The sequence below is a fragment of the Bubalus bubalis genome, chromosome 12, assembly GCF_019923935.1.
Source record: "Bubalus bubalis isolate 160015118507 breed Murrah chromosome 12, NDDB_SH_1, whole genome shotgun sequence".
In the NCBI taxonomy this organism is placed as follows: domain Eukaryota; kingdom Metazoa; phylum Chordata; class Mammalia; order Artiodactyla; family Bovidae; genus Bubalus; species Bubalus bubalis.
The window spans coordinates 80,273,762-80,292,838 of NC_059168.1; the positions used below are offsets into that span (position 1 = coordinate 80,273,762).

Below are 19,077 nucleotides of genomic sequence, written 5' to 3' on the forward strand. Positions count from 1 at the left end.
TCTCCACCAGCATCTGTGAATCTATGGCAGACAGACTCATGACCATGCAAACAGGGTAAAATTTCAGATTCTACACAGTCCTCTATAGGACTGTATCTAATGATCCTCCAGTCTTCTCCCCATCCAATTAAGAAAATCCTCATCACAGAGCAGGGTCTCCATAAAAACAGCCATGACAAGAAAAGGAACAACCAATTTTCAACATTCAGATTTGGAAGTCACACTTTGGCTGAAGGTTAAAAACTCAGCCTTTTGAGATAGTCAAAATCTCATCAATCAAATTTCTGAACAACCATTAACTGTGTGACTTAAATTAGTATTGAGTCAGTATATTGTGGGGCTTCCCTGGTGACTCAGATGGTAATGAATCTGCCTGTAATGCAAAAGACTCAGCTTTGATCCCTGGGTGGGGAAGATTACCTGGAGAAGGGAATGGCTACCCACTCCAGTATTCTTGCCTGGAGAATCCCACGAAAAGAATAACCTGGGGGGCATGGGGTTGCAAAAGAATCGAACATGACTGAGTGACTAACACTTTCTTTTCAATATATTGTAACAGTTGAGAACATGAATTCTGAGGTCAAACCAATTGCCTTGGTTCAAATTCTAGCTTCCATATTAGCAGCTGGGTGACTTGGGGCAGGTTTCATAATCCCTCTGTTCTTTAGTTTTCTTAATGGTAAAATGAGGGTAAAGGCAGTAACTTACTTCATGGGGTTGTTGTAAGGATTAAATGAGTGTGATTAAATGAGTGTATTTATATAAAGCACTCAAACCAATGCCAAGGACATATGTAATATTATTACTGTACAGCTGCCACTTCAAATGCAACCGCACATCCCAAAGGCACCAAAATTACTTTAAAAACTCCAGCTTAAAAAAAAAAAAAAAAAAAAAAAAACTCCAGCTTTATTAGATCTGCTGATTGCAGATGATATCCTGAGATGGACTGAGGCATTTAACCATCATAAATGAAGGAGGCTTATCCCAGGACAAAACTGTGCGGCTCCATTGTAAAAGTCTGGTACTCAGTGAAGGCTGGAAACCTTTGCCGAAATTTTTATGGGCCATGCTGATGACTGTCATCACTCAAATACGTTCATGAGGCAGTTATTTTGGGCCCATGTTGTTTTTAGAATCCCTCATTGTTTGACAAGGCAACACTGAACTCACAAACTTCAGCAAGTCCATAGCTGCTCAAGGAAGTTCCCGTGGTTCAGGGATCTCCTGATTCAGAATGCATATGATCATCAGGGGAAGATAAAAAGGTCAGTATCAGCAATCAGTCAGGGGTAGAAGAGGTTGCTCTTGACTTCAGAGCACTAAGGGCATTTAATATCATTCTGAGGAGCCAACACAAATTTATCAGGCAAAGGATGAGGTGATGAGCAAGAAGATGGGAAGTCTGAATCATCTGGCTTTCTGTCCACATTATTCAGATTCACTAAATACATGTCAAGGCTTCAGTTCTTCTTAACTAGAAAGCTTATCCAAGAGTGCAATACTGGTTAATGGAAAGAAGAAGAAAATAATGTTTATTGAGCCCCCACTACACATCTTTGGGCTTCCCTTGTGGCTCAGCTGGTAAAGAATCTGCCTGCAAAGGGGGAGACCTGGGTTTGATCCTTGCATTGGGAAGATCTCCTGGAGAAGGGAAAGGCTACCCACTCCAGTATTCTGGCCTGGAGAATTCCATGGACTGTATAGTCCTTGGGGTCACAAAGAGTTGGACATGACTGAATGACTTTCACTTTCACTTTCTTTTCATGCATCTTTAATGTGCATTATCTGAACCTTGTGAAATGGGCTGGATTAGCCCCTTTTGACTAGTTGAGAAAACAGAGGTCTTCAGAGAGGTTCAATAATCTGACCACGATCAGAGAAGTAAGTGATGAAGCCAGACCCTCAATAAGGTCCATACTCCAAGGCTTGTGCTTTATTAATTTTTTTTTTTTTTTTGGCTGTGTCACATGGCATGTGGGACCTTAGTTCCCCAACCAGGGATCCAACTTGTTCTCCCAGCAGTGGAAGCTTGGAGTCTTAACCACAGGACAACCAGGGAAGTCCCTCCAAGGCTTGTACTCTGTTCCTGCTCTCCCTCAGGCACCTCAGCTCAGTTGCCCATTCCATTACACCATGAGCTTCCTGGAAGCAGGATCTGTGTCCTCGTCACATGTATATCAGAATATATAGACATATGTATTAAATAAATATATATTAACATAGAGCCCTTAATAAACTTACATTGAACAAATGAAATTGTAAATCAGGCAAAATCATAAGTAATCTGGATCCTTGAAAGCAATCACACAGAATAAGTACTCGAGTGAGTGAGTACTCAGTCATATCCAACTCTTTTGTGACCTTATGGACTATAGCCCACCAGACTCCTCTGTCCACGGAATTTTTCAGACAAGAATACTGGAGTGGGTTGTCATTTCCTTTTCCAGGGAACTTCCCAACCCAGGGATCAAAACTGTGTCTCTGCATCTCCTGCATTGGCAGGTGGATTCTTTTCTGCTGAGCTAGCTGAAAAGCCCTAAGAGCTTCAGGGTCCTCTTACAACAACCTAAGAAGCTACCACAAGTAACTACCCAACTCCACAAAGTTCCTTAACCACCAAAAGCAGCTGGGACTGCTGGTTATAACTGCTAGTTATACTGGAGATCCCAAGAATATGCAAAGGGAAGGGTGGTCCATTCAAAACCCTACTACCCATCATGCATTTTCTTAGGTTTGACCCTGGGCTCCCACCGTTAGCTGATAACTCTTGCTATGAAGCCCAGAGTGAAGTCTAATTGGTCCTACATCAATCAGCTGAGCTCATGGATTTTAACAGCCAGAAATGTCATTTCTCCCTGCAGAACTTTCAGGGGGTTGGGCTAATCCCTGGCTGGTTGGGGTTTGGGGTTTTCCTAAGAGGCCAGCTGGGGGTAGATTCACATTAAAAATGGTTTGAAATGAAGAGACAAATATACACAGGGTATGAGGGCAAATTATGAGAGAAATCACTTGCCAAGATCCACATTACTTTGCCAACAAAGGTCTGTCTAGTCAAGCCTATGGTTTTTTCCAGTAGTCATGTATGGATGTGACAGTTGGACTATAAAGAAAGCTAAGCACAGAAGAATTGATGCTTTTGAACTGTGGTGTTGGAGAAGACTCTTGAGAGTCCCTTGGACTACAAGGAGATCAAACCTGTCCATCCTAAAGGACATCAGTCCTGAATATTCATTGGAAGGACTGATGTTGAAGCTGAAACTCCAATACTTTGGCCACCTGATGCGAAGAGCTGACTCATTGGAAAAGACCCTGATGCTGGGAAAGACTGAAGGCGAGAAGAGAAGGGGACGACAGAGGATGAGATGGTTGGATGGCATCACCGACTGTAAACTGGGAGTTGGTGATGGACAAGGAGGCCTGGCATGCTGCAGTCCATGGTAAAGAGTCAGACATAACTGAGAGACTGAACTGAACTGAACTGATAGGAAGATGATAAACAAAAGTCAAACCTGAGAGTCAGGAGCCAGATCACACCCAGATGCATTGGAAGCTGGAAGGGATTGGTGAAGAAGGCCTGAGTCTATCGCTGTGAACAAGAGGGTCTGGGTCGATGGCTGTGAACTTGTAGTTCACCTTCACGAGCTAGGCAGCTGGGTTGGCCAGGAGACAAAAGGTATAGAAACTGTGAACCACTCTTGCCCCTATCCTAACTGAGCCAACCCCCTTTAGGACCTGAAAAACATTCAAATGTCCTTGTCTTTGCAGATCCCACCTGCCAGCATAGCAGCGAAATATATCTGAGATGGTTCTGAAAGCTCTCTTGATGGGCAATGGCAGGGATGAAGATGAAAACTGTAAGTGAGCTGACCTTCCATGATCCAACTTCTCTATGTCACCAAGGACTGTACACTATGACTCTTCCCTTGCTTCTGGAATCTGCTGGGACTGATCCAGGGAAGAATGGGCCAAGAGTCTGATCTGGGTCCCTGCACTTAATTCAGTCTACAATCAGAACTGCACGTCCTAGAATCATTACCATCCATGGAGAGAATCCCATGCAGCAATAACTTTGCTAACAGGATTTATGAATCCATTATTAGTTCTTCAGAAACAATAAGGCTGTTTCTTGCCAGTACTCAGGGATGAAAGTATGTGCTGTGCATGCTGACAAACATCTTTTACAGTTTATAAATACCACAGCACGTGCTCACTACTCCAATGGGAATAGATCCGGTTTGCCTGCTGCAGACAAGGCGCAATTTCATCAGATAATTGCTACTGGAAAAAGAGCTCTGCGTGCTTCATACATCTGGCCTTACAGCACCATGGAACTTCACAATAAAATGTATACTCACATTGGTAGCTTGCAGGATTCATTTGAAAAGAAAGCTGTGTTCAAATAAAGCTGCGAAAAGCTTCAGGAGCCATGTTCATTGATTTTTTTTTTTAATGAGGCAGTAAAATCCATCATAGATAGACACCACATGTAGTTGCTTCTCTGCCTTGCTTATAAAAAGGCCTCATGATAGCTTCTTACTATGCAGTGTTTGTGGAACACATGTGAAGAATTGTAAATGCTCACAACCATAATCTTGTTCCCTTTTCATACATTAAGACACTGAGGCTTAGAGAGGTGAAGTGGCTTCCCAAGTCCATTCAGAAAGAAATCAGCAGATCTGGATGTGAACAAAGGTTATTCTGACTCCAGATCCAATGCTTTTTTCCATCTTCAAATTCGTTACATCTCAGTGACATTTTCTGTTTTCTAAAAGCCCTTACTATCTACTTAAAAGTTGCTGCTGCTGCTGCTGAGTCGCTTCAGTCGTGTCCGACTCTGGCGATCCCATAGACAGTAGCCCATCAGGCTCCCCCATCCCTGGGATTCTCCAGGCAAGAACACTGGAGTGGGTTGCCATTTCCTTCTCCAATGCATGAAAGTGAGAAGTGAAAACGAAGTCACTCAGTCATGTCCGACTCTTAGCGACCCCATGGACTGCAGCCCACCAGGCTCCTCCATCCATGGGATTTTCCAAGCAAGAGTACTGGTGTGGGGTGCCATTGCCTTCTCTGACTTAAAAGTTGACCTAACATTAAATGTGATTCTTCTGTTTTAGATTTATATTTCTTGATTTTGTATTGGCGTCAGTGTCTTTTCACACAATACTACTTCATAAATAATTTTTCTGCTGACACCTGTCTGTAAATGTCTTAAAGGTGTCAGTAGAAATTGTGTTTGATTTCATTAGTGTACTACATCAGACAGAAAATACCAGGTCCTTCCTGGGTACCACTTGAGATAAATCAAAAGATGCCTTGCACTAAAATAACATGGAAGACCATTTATAGGGTGTATCCTATGCCAGGCACTGCACCAGAAAGTTTATATTGACTAGCCAATTTAATCCTTATACTATCTCTCTGAGAAGATCAGTATCAACCCCATGCATAGATGAAAATATGAGACTCAAGAGAGTTTAAAGAGCTTGTCTATGATTACAGACCAGGCTAGGATTAGAGCTCAAGCTTATCAGATGCCAAAACCCATGTTCTTATCCAATGTTCCTTTCTCCCAACCAATAAGATTATTTATATTAGCATATGATTGAAATGAAGGCTTCTTGGACTTCTCTGGTGGCGCAGTGGATAACAAAGTCCACCTGCCAGTGCAGGGGATGTAGGTTCAATCCCTGGTCTGGGAAGATTACACATGCCATGGAGCAAATAAGCCTCTCTACCATAATAACTGAGTCCGTGCTCTAGAGCCCACCAGCTGCAACTACTGAAGTCCTTGTGTCTACAGTCTGTGCTCCACAACAAGAAAAGCCACCACAATGAGAAGCCCGTGCACTGCAAGGAAGAGCAGCCTCTGCTGGCCACAACTTGAGAACATCTGAGCAAAGAAACAAAGACCCAACACAACCATAAATAAATAAAATGAAAGCTTCTTAGTAACAGTGTAATTTTTGGAATAGTAGGCTGAAATGGGCCCTGGAAGATATCTAGGGCCTCATTCCTGGCAGCTGGAACTGTTACCTTACAGGGAAAGGTACTTCCAGCTTTGGTTAAACTGGAGATCTTGACATGGGGAGATTACCCTGAATTATCTGAGTGGATTCTAACAGCAATCACAAAGTGAAAGTCGCTCAGCTGTGTCCGACTATTTGTGACCCCATGGACTATATGGAATTCTCCAGGCCAGAATACCAGAGTGGGTAGCCTTTCCCTTCTCCAGGGGATCTTCCTAAACCAGGGATCGAACCTGGGTCTCCCACATTGCAGGCAGATTCTTTACCAGCTGAGCCACAAGGGAAGCTCTGTAATTACAAGAATCTTTATAAAAGGGAGGCAGAGAGAGGTGTGACACAGAAGAGGAGGCAATGTGATCACACTGGCAGAGGCTGGAGTGGTGCACCACAAGCTGAGGGATGCGGGCGGCCATCAGAGGCTGGAAGATGCACAGAACTGATCCCCACTTCCCCAAGCCCAGGGCCTCCGGAAGAAGCAGCTCTGCCAGCACCGCAAATTTAGCCTCTTTTAGACTCAGTTCAAATTTCTGGCCTCCAGAACTGGGACGGAATCAATTTCTATTGTGTTAAGTCACCCAGTTGGTGATGACCTGTCACAGCAGCCTCAGGAAACTATCACTCTTGGGAAAGTCGTTTAAGCTCTCTACTAATACCTTCCTTCATTTGACTGTTGTTCAAATTGAGTAACACCTAATAAATATTTTATCTTCTTCGCTTACCTTCCTGGAAAAAAACTGAGTTAAGTTTTCAAAACTGGGATTCTTTAGAGACCTCAGGATGAGTTTAGAGATTTTTTAAGGACACAAGAACTCAGGATGGAAACGGAATAGCTCAGACACAGACATTCCTTATTCAGGGGCAGCTGTAGTTGGTTCCACCTTTAGGGAGAGTGAAACAAGGATGAAAGACCTTGAAACTGCTGTTGACAAGTGTTGAAAGTGTTAGTTGCTCACTCTTTTGCAACGCCATGGACTGTAGCCTGCCAGGCTCCTCTGTCCATGGGATTTCCCAGGCAACAGTACTAGAGTGGGTAGCCATGCCCCTCTCTAGGGGATTTTCCTAACCCAGGGATTAAGCTCAGGTCTCCTCCTTTACAGGCAGATTCTTTACCATCTAAGCCGCCATGTTGGCAACACTTAACTATAAGCTGTAACATTAAATGTAAGCTGTAAGGTGTGTTTGCTGAGCCTCTGGAGATTTTTAAATCTGGAGGAAATAGTTGTGTCTCAGATAATTTGCAGGTCTAAGCAGAAATCACTTCAATTACTTCTTGAGGCTCCTTGCTTTGCTGTGATTCTTTTAGCCATGATCTGTAGAAATTCTTACCTGAACTAGGTGTTCAAAGACGCCAGGAAACTGGAAAGTAATGGCTCTGCAATATCTTCTAAGACTGTATCATTCAGAGTACTGAGAAATTACTTTTAAGTTTTCTAATGGCACTGCAATTGTGTTCTGAAAAAAATGTATTCTTTTAAATATACTGAAATACTTATAGATTCAACGATATGACTGACAGTTGCTTCAAAATAACCTGGGGAGGAGAGGAAGTGAGTTGGGGAAGAGAAAATGTTTCGATAATAGCAGAAGCTGAATAGCAGGCTCATAATGCAGGAGACGCGGGTTTGATTCCTGGGTCAGGAAGATCCCTGGAGAAGGAAATGGCAACCCACTCCAGCATTCTTGCCTGGAGAACCCCATGGACTGTAGCCTGCCAGGCTCCTCTGTCCACGGGGTCGCAAGAGTCGGACACAACTTAACGACTAAACTACTACTACTATAGCTACATGGTGGGCTTCCCAGGTGACCCGGGCAGGCACTCAGTCATGCCCGACTCTTTGCAACCCCATGGACTGTAGCCCACCAGGCTTCTCTGTCCATGGGATTCTCCAGACAAGAATACTGGAGTATTCATGCCCTCCTCCAGGGGATCTTCCTGACCCAGGGATCGAACCCCTGTCTCCTGCATTGGCAAGCAGGTTCTTTATCACTAACACTGCCTGGGAAGCCCCTCCTGATGCCCACTTCTTCCTTAAACTAGACATACAGATGGGACCAGCCACAGAGTTTGCCTAAGAACTTGAGAATTCCTTTTTGCTAACACGAGGCAAACCTTTAACCTTAAATTGAACCATATTGAAACTGCTATTATTCTAGATCAAAATAATAGCATGAATAATCCCTTTCTGGATGTTAGAAAACCTTCTTCAATAACATCAATCAATCTCTATAAAATAGAACAGGGGTCTCAGAGCATGGAAGTTCCAAGGCAATGGCTCATCTTGATCCTCTAGATGGGGACAATACCAAGTGCCCCCAAAACTCTAAGTTAAATATCAGATCAACACAGGAGGATGAGCTCAGGCACATACAAAAGCAACTGTGACCAAATATTGCCGGCAACAGCAAACAAACCAAAAAGAGGACAAGCAAGCAAAAAGACACAAAGTCCACCTACATGGGCATCGCTAAACCTCCACACTCAGAGAAGGCAATGGCAACCCACTCCAGTACTCTTGCCTGGAAAATCCCATGGACTGAGGGGCCTGGTGGGCTGCAGTCCATGAGGCTACTAGGAGTCGGACATGACTGAGTGACTTCACTTTCACTTTTCACTTTCATACATTGGAGAAGTAAATGGCAACCCACTCCAGTGTTCTTGTCTGGAGAATCCCAGGGACGGGGGAGCCTGGTGGGCTGCCGTCTATGGGGTCGCACAAAGTCAGACACGACTGAAGCAACTTAGCAGCAGCAGCAAACCCCCACAGTAAAAAAAGGGGATCATTACAACTAAAGGCAGAAGATCATTTAACTAAAGAGGGGTGATCAGCAGGGGTGGGGAAAGAAGCCCTGAAGGCAGAGATTAACCATGTCTGTGACTGGGACCTGTCCTCAATCAGCAAAGTTTTTATCCCTAAGACTGAACTGAACTCACCACATTCTGAGACCAATGATCCCCAACAGAGGATGTCACCTCCTCCAGGAAGCCTTCCTTCTCTCTCTCTCTCACATGTACACACATACACACACACATGCAAGTCAATGGATTTATCCATCTCTTATCAGCCTTTTAAAGACTCCCTGAGGGCAATGACTATGTCTCATTCTTATATTTTCAGTGCCTGCCCTGAGCACACACCCCAGTAAGCACTCAGGTCGTGCTGAGTGGAGACACAAGAAACTAAAACTATTTCCAAAGGGGAAGGAATGACAGGGAGAAAATCATGCCTGGTGGATAGGTCCTTGGGTGCTCCAAGGACATTCCAAAGCAACATAGGAACTGCTGTTGAGAATGATACAACAAATCCAAGGAAATGGAGGAAGTGGCCACAAGGTAGGGACAGGAATTTCAAAGAACGAGAAGACAAAATTCTGCAAGGTTATCTGGTCCCACTGGAACAAATGAACCCCAGTGGCTGGGACTCAACAGCTCCAAGAGAAGCCATGCTGGTTAGGGCAGGTTGCCTGGCTTCCTCCTCTGCCCTCAGCACCCACTCCACCTCCAGAATCCCTATGCAGTGGGCATTCAGCCACTGACTCAGCTCCTCCCTCAGGAAGGAACCCCCATCTCACCACATGGGGATGACCAACAGGTGACCTGCATGCATCCCAGGAAAGCCGAGAGAGGCATAAACACAAGAAGAGTCTGAAGCTCTGTTGCTAGAGCCTTAACGATGCGGCACAAATTTCAACTGAAGAGCATGGCAAGGACTGAAGTGAGGCTCTGGGAGAGAGAGTTCCAGCTGGCAAAGCCCACCACTCACTCCACACACCATCACGTGCTCTGGCCAGCCACTCCTAGGAATTAACACATGATACCGGTGAGGATGGCTGGATAGTGTCACCGATTCAATGGACATGAACTTGGGCAAACTCCAGGAGATGGTAGGGGACAGGGAGACCTGGCAAGCTGCAGTCCATGGGGTCACAGAGTCAGACACCATCAAGCCACTGAACATCAGGCAGAAACACAAGTCCTTTACAGCTTGTTAGAACTCAAGAGTAAAAGGATCCAGAAAGCTCTTCTTAAGGACCTACTAATTGGGAGATGCTCTGGATTCTTATAGAACCATAAGTTTCCCACTGCATCTGCCACTCAGGATCAGGGAAGGACCCTTAGAGGCTGCTCCAGCTTCTAGAAAACCCTGCCCTGTCAACAACTGTGTTAGCTTTGTGAGTCAGGAGGAGGAAGGTACATATGCCAGTATTTTCCCTTTCTACTCACGTACTGGAAAAATCAACGTCTGACAGAGTCTGTTGCTTTTTGCCTCTTCAGATGCACATGGCCCTGACGCATCCTTAAATCCACTCCTGAACCCAGCGCAGCAGGAGGCAGTGCAGTGCAGGGTTCCAGCGACAGGCTCCGGAGTCTGGCTCCCAGGATCTGAGCCCAAGTCTGTTACTTGCCATGAGAACTCGAGCTATTTTCCTATGACCTGTGTCCTCATTTTTTAATTGTGGTAAAAGTCACAAAACAGAAAATGCACTATTTTAACCATGTTTAACTGTAGAGTAGCACTAAACACATTCACGTGGTTGTGTAATTCTCACCATCACCCATCTCCTGAACTTTTCCTACACTGAAACTCTGTCCCTATTAAAACACTCACTCCCTACCCCCTCCCTGCTCTCCCCCATCCCCCAGACCGGACGTTAATCAAACCTTGCTGCTAGGGATGTTGTAAGGAATAAATGAGATTATATAAGTAAAGCCTTTACATAGTAGCTTATTATTATTATTGCTGTTGCTGTTTATTACCACTACTATTGTTATTACTATGACTACTGCTATCACTATTACTATCTAAGCAGTCTTCAATTACTTCATTACTATTTGGGAAGTCTTAAATAAAATTGGGTTCCAAATCCTATTGCCATGCTTCAAAGTCAACATAATTATGCCAACATCAAAGGCATTCGGGAAAAAGGAAACATTTCTTCAAATGGGCAGTAGCCCACCAGGCTCCTCTGTCCAGGCACGAATACTGGAGTGAGCAGCCTTTCCCTTCTCCAGGGGATCTTCCTGACCCAGGGATCAAACCCGGGTCTTCTGCACTGCAGGTGGATTCTTTACCAACTGAGCCACTAGGGAAGTCCCAGGAGATGACACATATACATGTAATAAGCCTCCAGATTTAAAAGTGACTATAAATCCTGTTAGTTGTAACCATCTCAAAAGTCAAGGAAACAGCAGGAGTGGTGAGTCCAAAAATTACCTTCATCAGATAACCTAGAGAGAACAACCTTCTTTCAACAAAACACATCTGCAAACCTAAAAAGCTGGATCATAAATCCACGCAGCTCCTCCATTTAGAAGATCTCACAGGAAGAGCCCAATCTGACAGCATGAGTTAGAGTCGTCATTGGTGGTGCTTACTGGCTCAGTCATGTCCGACTCTGCAACTGCATGGACTGTAGCCCGCCAGGCCCCTCTGTCCATGGGGATTCTCTAGGAAAGGATACTGGAGTGAACTGCCATGCCCTCCTCCAGGGGATCTTCCCAACCCAGGGATCGAACCCAGGTCTCCCTCATTGCAGGCAGATTCTTTACTGTCTGAGCCACCAGGGAAGCCATGCATCTCCAAAATTAAGATTTTAGCTACATTCTCTTCACATTGGATAGAACTGCTGTCACTGCTCTGGAAATGAGTATGTATTAATATGCCTTCTCCTGTTATGAAGAGTAGAAACATAAGAGGTGGACATGGCTGCCTCTCAGGCTATTTTTAAATACTAGCTCATTTCACAGCTGCTGGCATAGCCGTGTTCAGTGATTTAAGTCTCACTCCTCTGGCCACGGTGAGTCACATCTGTGGGTTTGTACAGCATTTCTCTTTCCTTCCAGCCACTGAATGTTATCTCTGTCTGTGAATGTGTAGGTTTACTCTGCTCCACAATTTTCAGGTGATGAGGTTTTATTCTAGCAGTTGAAATTAGAAAATAAATACTGGAAACAGATCTGTAGGGGCACATGTTTCATGCACATATACCAATTTGAGTATGTCCTAAACATGTACATGCATAATCAGGTTACACCGGGAAGTGTGGTTTAATCATGAACATGACCCTTCCACCTGCAAACCTCCACCAACGGTACTAAACAGAAGAACTAGCCCACTGATGATGTATATCCAAAATTCAAAAACAAACAGAAAGGGCTCTTGATGTGCTAAAAAGAGCATTTTCTCTACCAAGTCGATTGTGAACGTATTGAAATATAGTTACTTTACATAAAAACATACCACCAAGACATTCTCTGTACTGAATTAGGCAATTTATTAGGCTCCTATTGTCCATGTCTAGAATGTGAACATGGATTGACATGCATTGTCTCATTTTGTGGATCTTACATGCATGTAGCCTCCAGCTGGGCCTTTGATTCTACTTGTCAGTTAGCTCAATGTGAGTAAATGATAAACACAGAATGATACAGAAGCCGGAGCAAGAAATCCCACCTAATACCATATACCATAATTTTTTTTTTTTTTTTGCAAAATCAAAATCATATCACAACTCTCTTGTAAAAAATAAATTTCAGAGCAAGGCATTTCATTCGCCTCACTGAGAAAAATAAAGACATTTCTGTAATTTCAGAGCAATGAAATGTCCAACTATGGCTGAAGAGTACACCCTGAGAAGTAAATGATTTTAACGAACCCATTGAGGTTGATAAAGCTGTGTTAACCTAACATCGGGAAGGGACACGCGGTCCAGGCACAAAGGTCCCTGCTCACGTTGGGGGGCAGTTCTCCAAGGATGCTGTGTTATAAACATCCTCGTTGTCTTCAATGCTTGAAGCGTCTGTGGAGTCAGGGTCGCTCACCATGATTCCCACCGAAGAGAGACTGGTGATGAAGGCGTGCATCCGCTGAGCATAAATGTCTCTAATGTTAAAGTAAGGGAGCTCCTGACACTTCTCTGGCGGGTCCTCACTACACTGGTCCACATCGATGTCCTTTTGCTTCTGGTAGTACTTGGAGAACTTGTTGAAGATAATGGTGATGGGAAGGGCCACCACCAAGATGCCACAGATGATGCACGTGCTGGCGATCAGCTTTCCCACCAAGGTGACCGGGTGGGTGTCTCCATAGCCCACGGTCGTCATGCTGATGGTGGCCCACCACCAGCAGACGGGGATGCTGGTGAGGCTGGAGGTGTGGTCGTCCTTCTCCACAGAGTAGATAAGCACAGAAAAGATGGAGATGCCCACCGACAGGAAGAGAAGCAGCAGGCCAACCTCGTGGTAGCTATGCCTCAGTGTGGCACCGAGAGACCGAAGTCCCACCGAGTGCCGGGCAAGCTTGAGAATTCGGAAAATCCTCATGAGCCTGAGGATCTGGACCACTTTGCCCATGTTCTCGATGTCCTCACTCTCTTCCTCCTTGGTGTCTACAGCCAACGTGGCATAAAAGGGAACGATGGACACAAAGTCAATTATGTTCAGGGGGTTCTTCCAGAATTTCTTTTGACAGGGAGCGGTAACCAGCCGGATGGCCAGCTCGCCCGTGAACCAGGCGATGCACGCGATCTCCACACCTTCCAGCACAGGGTCGTCCACCTCCCCGTCCTCGTTCTGGAACTCCGACATGCTGTGGATGCACATGGCCACGATGGAGGCCAGCACCACGCTCAGGGAAGAGATGGCAATGAGCTTGGCCGACAGGCAGTAGGCTGGGTTCTCCATCCGGATCCAGATCTTCTTCCGGAGCTGGCCAAATCGCAGCTTGTCAAACTTCTCCAGCTCCTTCTCGAACAGAGACGACTCTTCGAAGGAGGAGTCGGTACTCACGTCGTTGCTCTTCTGGTCCCAGTCCTTCTCGTGGTTCTCCTCCTTCCGCTCCTGGTAGCGATTACTGCAGCAGGAATCCAGGAAGAGCTCGTTGATGCCCCAGTACTCAATCTCCTGGCAGAACGAGAACACGCACAGCTCCTCCATGACGTGCAGCTTCCCCGTGTAATAGAAGTTCAAGACGTATCTGAACAGCGAGGGGTTGCGATCAAAGTAGTACTCTTTATCAGCCACGCTGTAGTCATCGCATAGCTCCAGGATGGCCTCTTCAGAGTGGCAGCTAAGCAGTTTCCCAAGTCTGGTGTGAGGGAAGCGCAAGAGGGTGCTCTGGTCGACCGTCTGCTTAAAGCCCCCCACGTTCAAGTTGACAAGTTCCTCGTCTGGTCCAGGGCGATGGAAAAACTCACCAAACACCATGGTGGATCCAGGCGGTGGAGAGCTGGCTGGGAAGGTAGACGAGGGAGTTCACGCTGGCCCTGGAAGGAACACAAGACGGCGTGAGCCCTGTTCCGAGCAGCCGTGCCAAGCTTATTTTTAATCTGCCCTTTCCAGGATAATGGGCTACATTAAAAGCAAAAACAGAGGGACTTTTCTGGCGGTCCAGGGGTTGGGATGCCACACCTCCAACGCAGGGGTTGCGGATTGGATCCCTGGTTGGGGAACTGAGATCCCACGTGCCTCATAACTCAACCAGAAAAAATAAATAAATGAAACAAAAGTCATCTTATTAAAAAAGAAAGACTACATACCATTAAAAAAAAAAAAGAAAGCAAAATAGAAAACAAAATAAAAAAGAATATACTATCCCCCTTCGACAATAAGAAATTCAACATAAAATAGGTTTTTAGTTTTTAAAAAATGGGTTTATATATCCATTTTTTGGAAAAGACTGCCATATAATTTTTATGAATTTCCAATTCCTATTTCTCTATTTTTGAAGCATTCATAATAGCATGCCATACCCCAAAAGCAATGCATTTGAGATCACTTACTCAATACAAGCATCTCCAACCTCAGCCACAAGGCTTCTTCATTTGGAAATGCTCAGTTCAAACGTGGCAGGCTATTTGCTGCCTGGCTCGCAGCTCATCTCTCCTGTTCCCTATGGCTTGGTCAAGCACATTCAGGAACAGCTCTCTGCTCTGCACCTCGTACATAAGCCACACATCACTGGGGCTCAGATCAGCTCTTACAAAAGATGTAGGTTTCTTCTTACGCTCCCATGTTTCACTCCTTTTAGAGAAAGCTCTATTTCCCACATTTGGATGTGGACAATCAAGAGGATATAATTACCTCCTTGTCCCATTAGTATCTTAAAGATACAGTTACACTTCATGGGATGGGGTTTCAGGTACATCCACAAGGGAAGAAAGTGACTTAGGGAAACCTTTTTATGTTAATTGCAGTATCAGTTTCCTGACACAACTATGCTCCTCTGCCATCTCCTTCCTCCCTTCACAAACAGTCTCCTACACACTCCCAATCTTTGATACTCAAGTCTATACTGGCCCAGCATATACAGGCTATTTTAGTCTTGACTCTAACCAAGATGTACCAAAACTGTTTCTCAGAGAGAAAATAGTAGGTTTTTACCATCATCCAATACAATGCTGATTCCTCAGAGCTGATGATGCAAATAAAAGAAAGGCAGGAGATTGTCACGTACTGAGTTCCAACCAAGTACTAATGAATTTTTGCATATATCATGTGATTTCATCCTTTCAATACTACACAGTAGATGTATAGGAAAGTAAACACTCAGAGAAGTTAAGTCCAAGATCACAAGATAAGCAAATGGTAAAGCCATGGTTTAAACCCAGGTTGATAAACTCCAAAGCTCATGCTATATCCACTACACACATATCCCTCCCACCCCCTTTCTGGTTTTTTTCCTTACTATAATCCAATAACCCAATATAGGTAGTAGTATTATTACCAAAGTGAGTCAAGCATCTTTGGGGTTACTGGGGAACCACCAATCCTCTGTCCGGAGAAGCTTCCTAGCAGAGGTTCTATTTAGGTAAATGTTAAAGGTTTAAGCAGAGCTGAGCAATGGGGGCAAAGGACATTCCCAACATTGGGCATCAAAAGGTGGGGACAAGTCAGACTGCAAAGAGAATTGTGAATCAATCTAAAGAGTCTAGACATGGGACTTCCCTGGTGGTCCCGTGGCTAAGACTTCACCTGCAGGTTGTGCAGGCTGGATCCCTGGTTGAGGAGCTAAGATCCCACATGCCTTGTGGCAAGAAAAAACAAAACATAAAAGAGAAGCAATATTGTAACAAAATTCACTTAAGACTTTTTAAAAATGGTCCACATCAAAAAAAATATTAAAAAAAAAAAAGAGTATGGACTTGATCCTGTAGATGAGACTGCTAAATCACCTTAATCAATAAGTGAACATGGCTGTATTTGTGACTATAACTTAGAAAGACCCCACTGACAGCAGGATAGAAGACTGTTGTCAGGAATGACTGGGGCCAAAGAGGTAGGGTTACAACAGAACGAGTGAGAGAACGCAAACTCATACATCAGTGGTGTGTATAAAGAGGAGGTGACAAATTCAAGAATTTTATAGCTGTGAAAGTGTTCCACTCAATATGCCAGTAAATTTGGAAAACTCAGCAGTGGCCACAGAACTGGAAAAAGGTCAGTTTTCATTCCAATCCCAAAGAAAGGCAATGCCAAAGAATGTTCAAATTACCATAAAACTGCACTCATTTCACATGCTAGCAAGGTAATGCTCAAAATTCTCCAACCTAGGCTTCAGCAGTATGTGAACACAGAACTTCCAGATGTTCAAGCTGGATGTAGAAAAGGCAAGAGGAATCAGAGATCAAATTGCCAACATCCACTGGATCATAGAAAAAGCAAGGGAATCCCAAAAAAACATCTACTTCTGCTTCATTTACTATGCTAAAGCCTTGACTGTGTGGATCACAACAAACTGTGGGAAATTCTTAAAGAGATACGAATACCAGATCACCTTACCTGCCCTCCTGTGAAACCTGTATGCAGGACAAGAAGGAACAGTTAGAACTGGACAAGGAAAAATGGACTAGTTCAAAATTGGGAAAGGAGCATATCAATGCTGTATATTGTCACTCTGCTTATTTAACTTTATATGCAGAGTACATCATATGAAATGCTAGGCTGGATGACTCACAAACTGGAATCAAGACTGCCCAGAAATATCAATAACCTCAGACATGCAGATGATACCACTTTAATGGCAGAAAGTGAAGAACTAAAGAGCCTCTTGATGAAGGTGAAAGAGGAGAGTGAAAAAGCTGGCTTAAAACTCAACATTCAAAAAACAAAGATCATAGCATTCAGTCCCATCACTTCATGCCAAACAGAAGGGTAAAAAGTAGAAACAGTGACAGATTTTATTTTCCTGGGCTCCAAAATCACTGCAGATGGTTACCATAGCCACAAAATTATAAGACACTTGCTTCTTTCAAGAAAAGCTATGATAAACCTAGACAGGGTATTAAGAAGCAGAGATATCACTTTGCCAACAAAGGGCCATATAGTCATAGCTATGGTTTTTCCAGTAGTCATGTATGGATGTGAGAGTTGGACCATAAAAAAAGTTGATCACCAAAGAATTGATGCTCTTGAACTGTGGTGCTGGAGAAGATTTGAGAGTCCCTTAGACAGCAAGGAGATCAAACCAGTCAATCCTAAAGGAAATATGCTGAAGCTGAAGCTCCAATACTTTGGCCATCTGATGTGAAGGGCTGACTCATTGGAAAAGACCTTGATGATGGGAAAGATTGAAGGCAGGAAGAGAAGAGGGTAACAGAGGATGACATGGTTGGATGGCATCACTGACTCAATGGATATGAGTTTGAGCAAGCTCTGGGAGATAGCAAAGGACAGGGAAGGCTGGCATGCTGAAGTTCATGGGGTTGCAAAGAGTTGAACATGACTTAGTGACTGAACAACAAATAAAGTAGAATCAAGAGGACTTGGTCATTGATTGGAAGGAAAAGATAAGGAAGAAGAAAGTCAAAAGGAAGATGTGTTTTCTACTCTGCACAGCCGGATGACATCATTAGAGGAAACGTAAGGCCAGGTAGGAATTTCTTGTCCTTATGTTTACAAAGAGACGAAGCTGTCAGCGAGACAAGAGATTCCACCTCTGAAAAGGACACTCCAGAGAACACAGCCTGAAAACACAGCCCTCTGCCATCCACCCTAGGAGGAAGCTCCATGTGAGAGAGAATACAAGGCTATTTGCTCCATTTGCTCTGGACACACCAGCACTGACAATGTTCCCGTGAAACCAGAGACCACGGCCTGGCATAGCAAAACACTTCACAGATGTGCTGACCTCTCCAAAAGACATGATTTTTTTCCTGCCTCAGCTTTCTATTTTTAGTTAGAGATCTTCTTTGAAGGGCCTAAATCAGAGCTCATGGCGTGGTCCAAATATTTATGGAACCTCAGATCTCTGAAAGCAGGCTTATGTTCATGGCAAGTACAAGAGTAAAATGTTCCAAGGAACGAGTTTTAGTGAAGCTAGCATTAAGGCTTTCATGGACATTTTCTTCTGGTGGATTATTTTTTATCTCCTTAGCTTTCCCAGAAACCCACAATGGTTGAAAGCCACTGTCTCCCTTCATGATACAACCTGCTGAAGTCAGTCTCATAATCAGAAAGTGTGCCATCCATTTCCCAACTGTTCCAAAATCACTTTTCCAAAGAACATTGTTATCAACCATAATTGCCATCTTCCTGATCTGTCCTCCTTGCTTTGTATTCACTTTATGCCAGTAAAAAGGAGCCTGTTCTGAGGTCCATGCATTCTGCAAAAAGTGTTAGTCGCTCAGTCATGTCCAACTCTTTTTGACCCCATAGACTATAGCCCACCAGGCTCCTCTGTCCGTGGAATTCTCCAGGCAAGAATACTGGAGTGGGTTGACAGTCCCTCCTCCAGGGGAATCTTCCCAACCCAGGGATCAAACCTGGGTCTCCTGCTTGGCAAGCAGATTCTTTACCACCTGAGCCACCAGGGAAGCCCTCATTCCACAAAGCCTAATCACAATAGCAACATACATCATAAAACCAGGGATCTCTCATTATGGGACTTTTAGAGGAGAGAAAAAAGAAAGCATTTCTATATCAGATCAGATGCTTCAGCTCAGAGGACAAGATGAGATTCTCCACATCATGGCTGCCAGAGTACACCGTTGGTTTCCTTGGCTGCATCCAGCCCACAACAGCTTATGGAGAGCAGGGAAGAAGAAGACCTCA

At 44.3% G+C, this 19,077-nt stretch overlaps 1 protein-coding gene across 6 annotated transcripts in view; it reads right to left on the reverse strand.

Moving 5' to 3' along the window:
* Window positions 1-12,277: 12,277 nt before the first annotated feature.
* KCNS3 (potassium voltage-gated channel modifier subfamily S member 3) overlaps window positions 12,278-19,077 on the reverse strand; it is a 46,974-nt gene continuing 40,174 nt past the window's right edge. For 5 of the 6 annotated variants that reach the window (XM_006051889.4, XM_006051888.4, XM_045162301.1 and 2 more), the window contains one exon: window positions 12,278-14,291. In XM_006051889.4, the coding sequence (XP_006051951.1) occupies window positions 12,757-14,232 (1,476 nt within the window). In that variant the 5' untranslated portion in view covers window positions 14,233-14,291 and the 3' untranslated portion in view covers window positions 12,278-12,756. Of the gene's footprint in view, window positions 14,292-14,807; window positions 15,680-19,077 lie in introns of those variants that run through there. The other variant, XM_044926221.2, reaches the window with a different exon arrangement.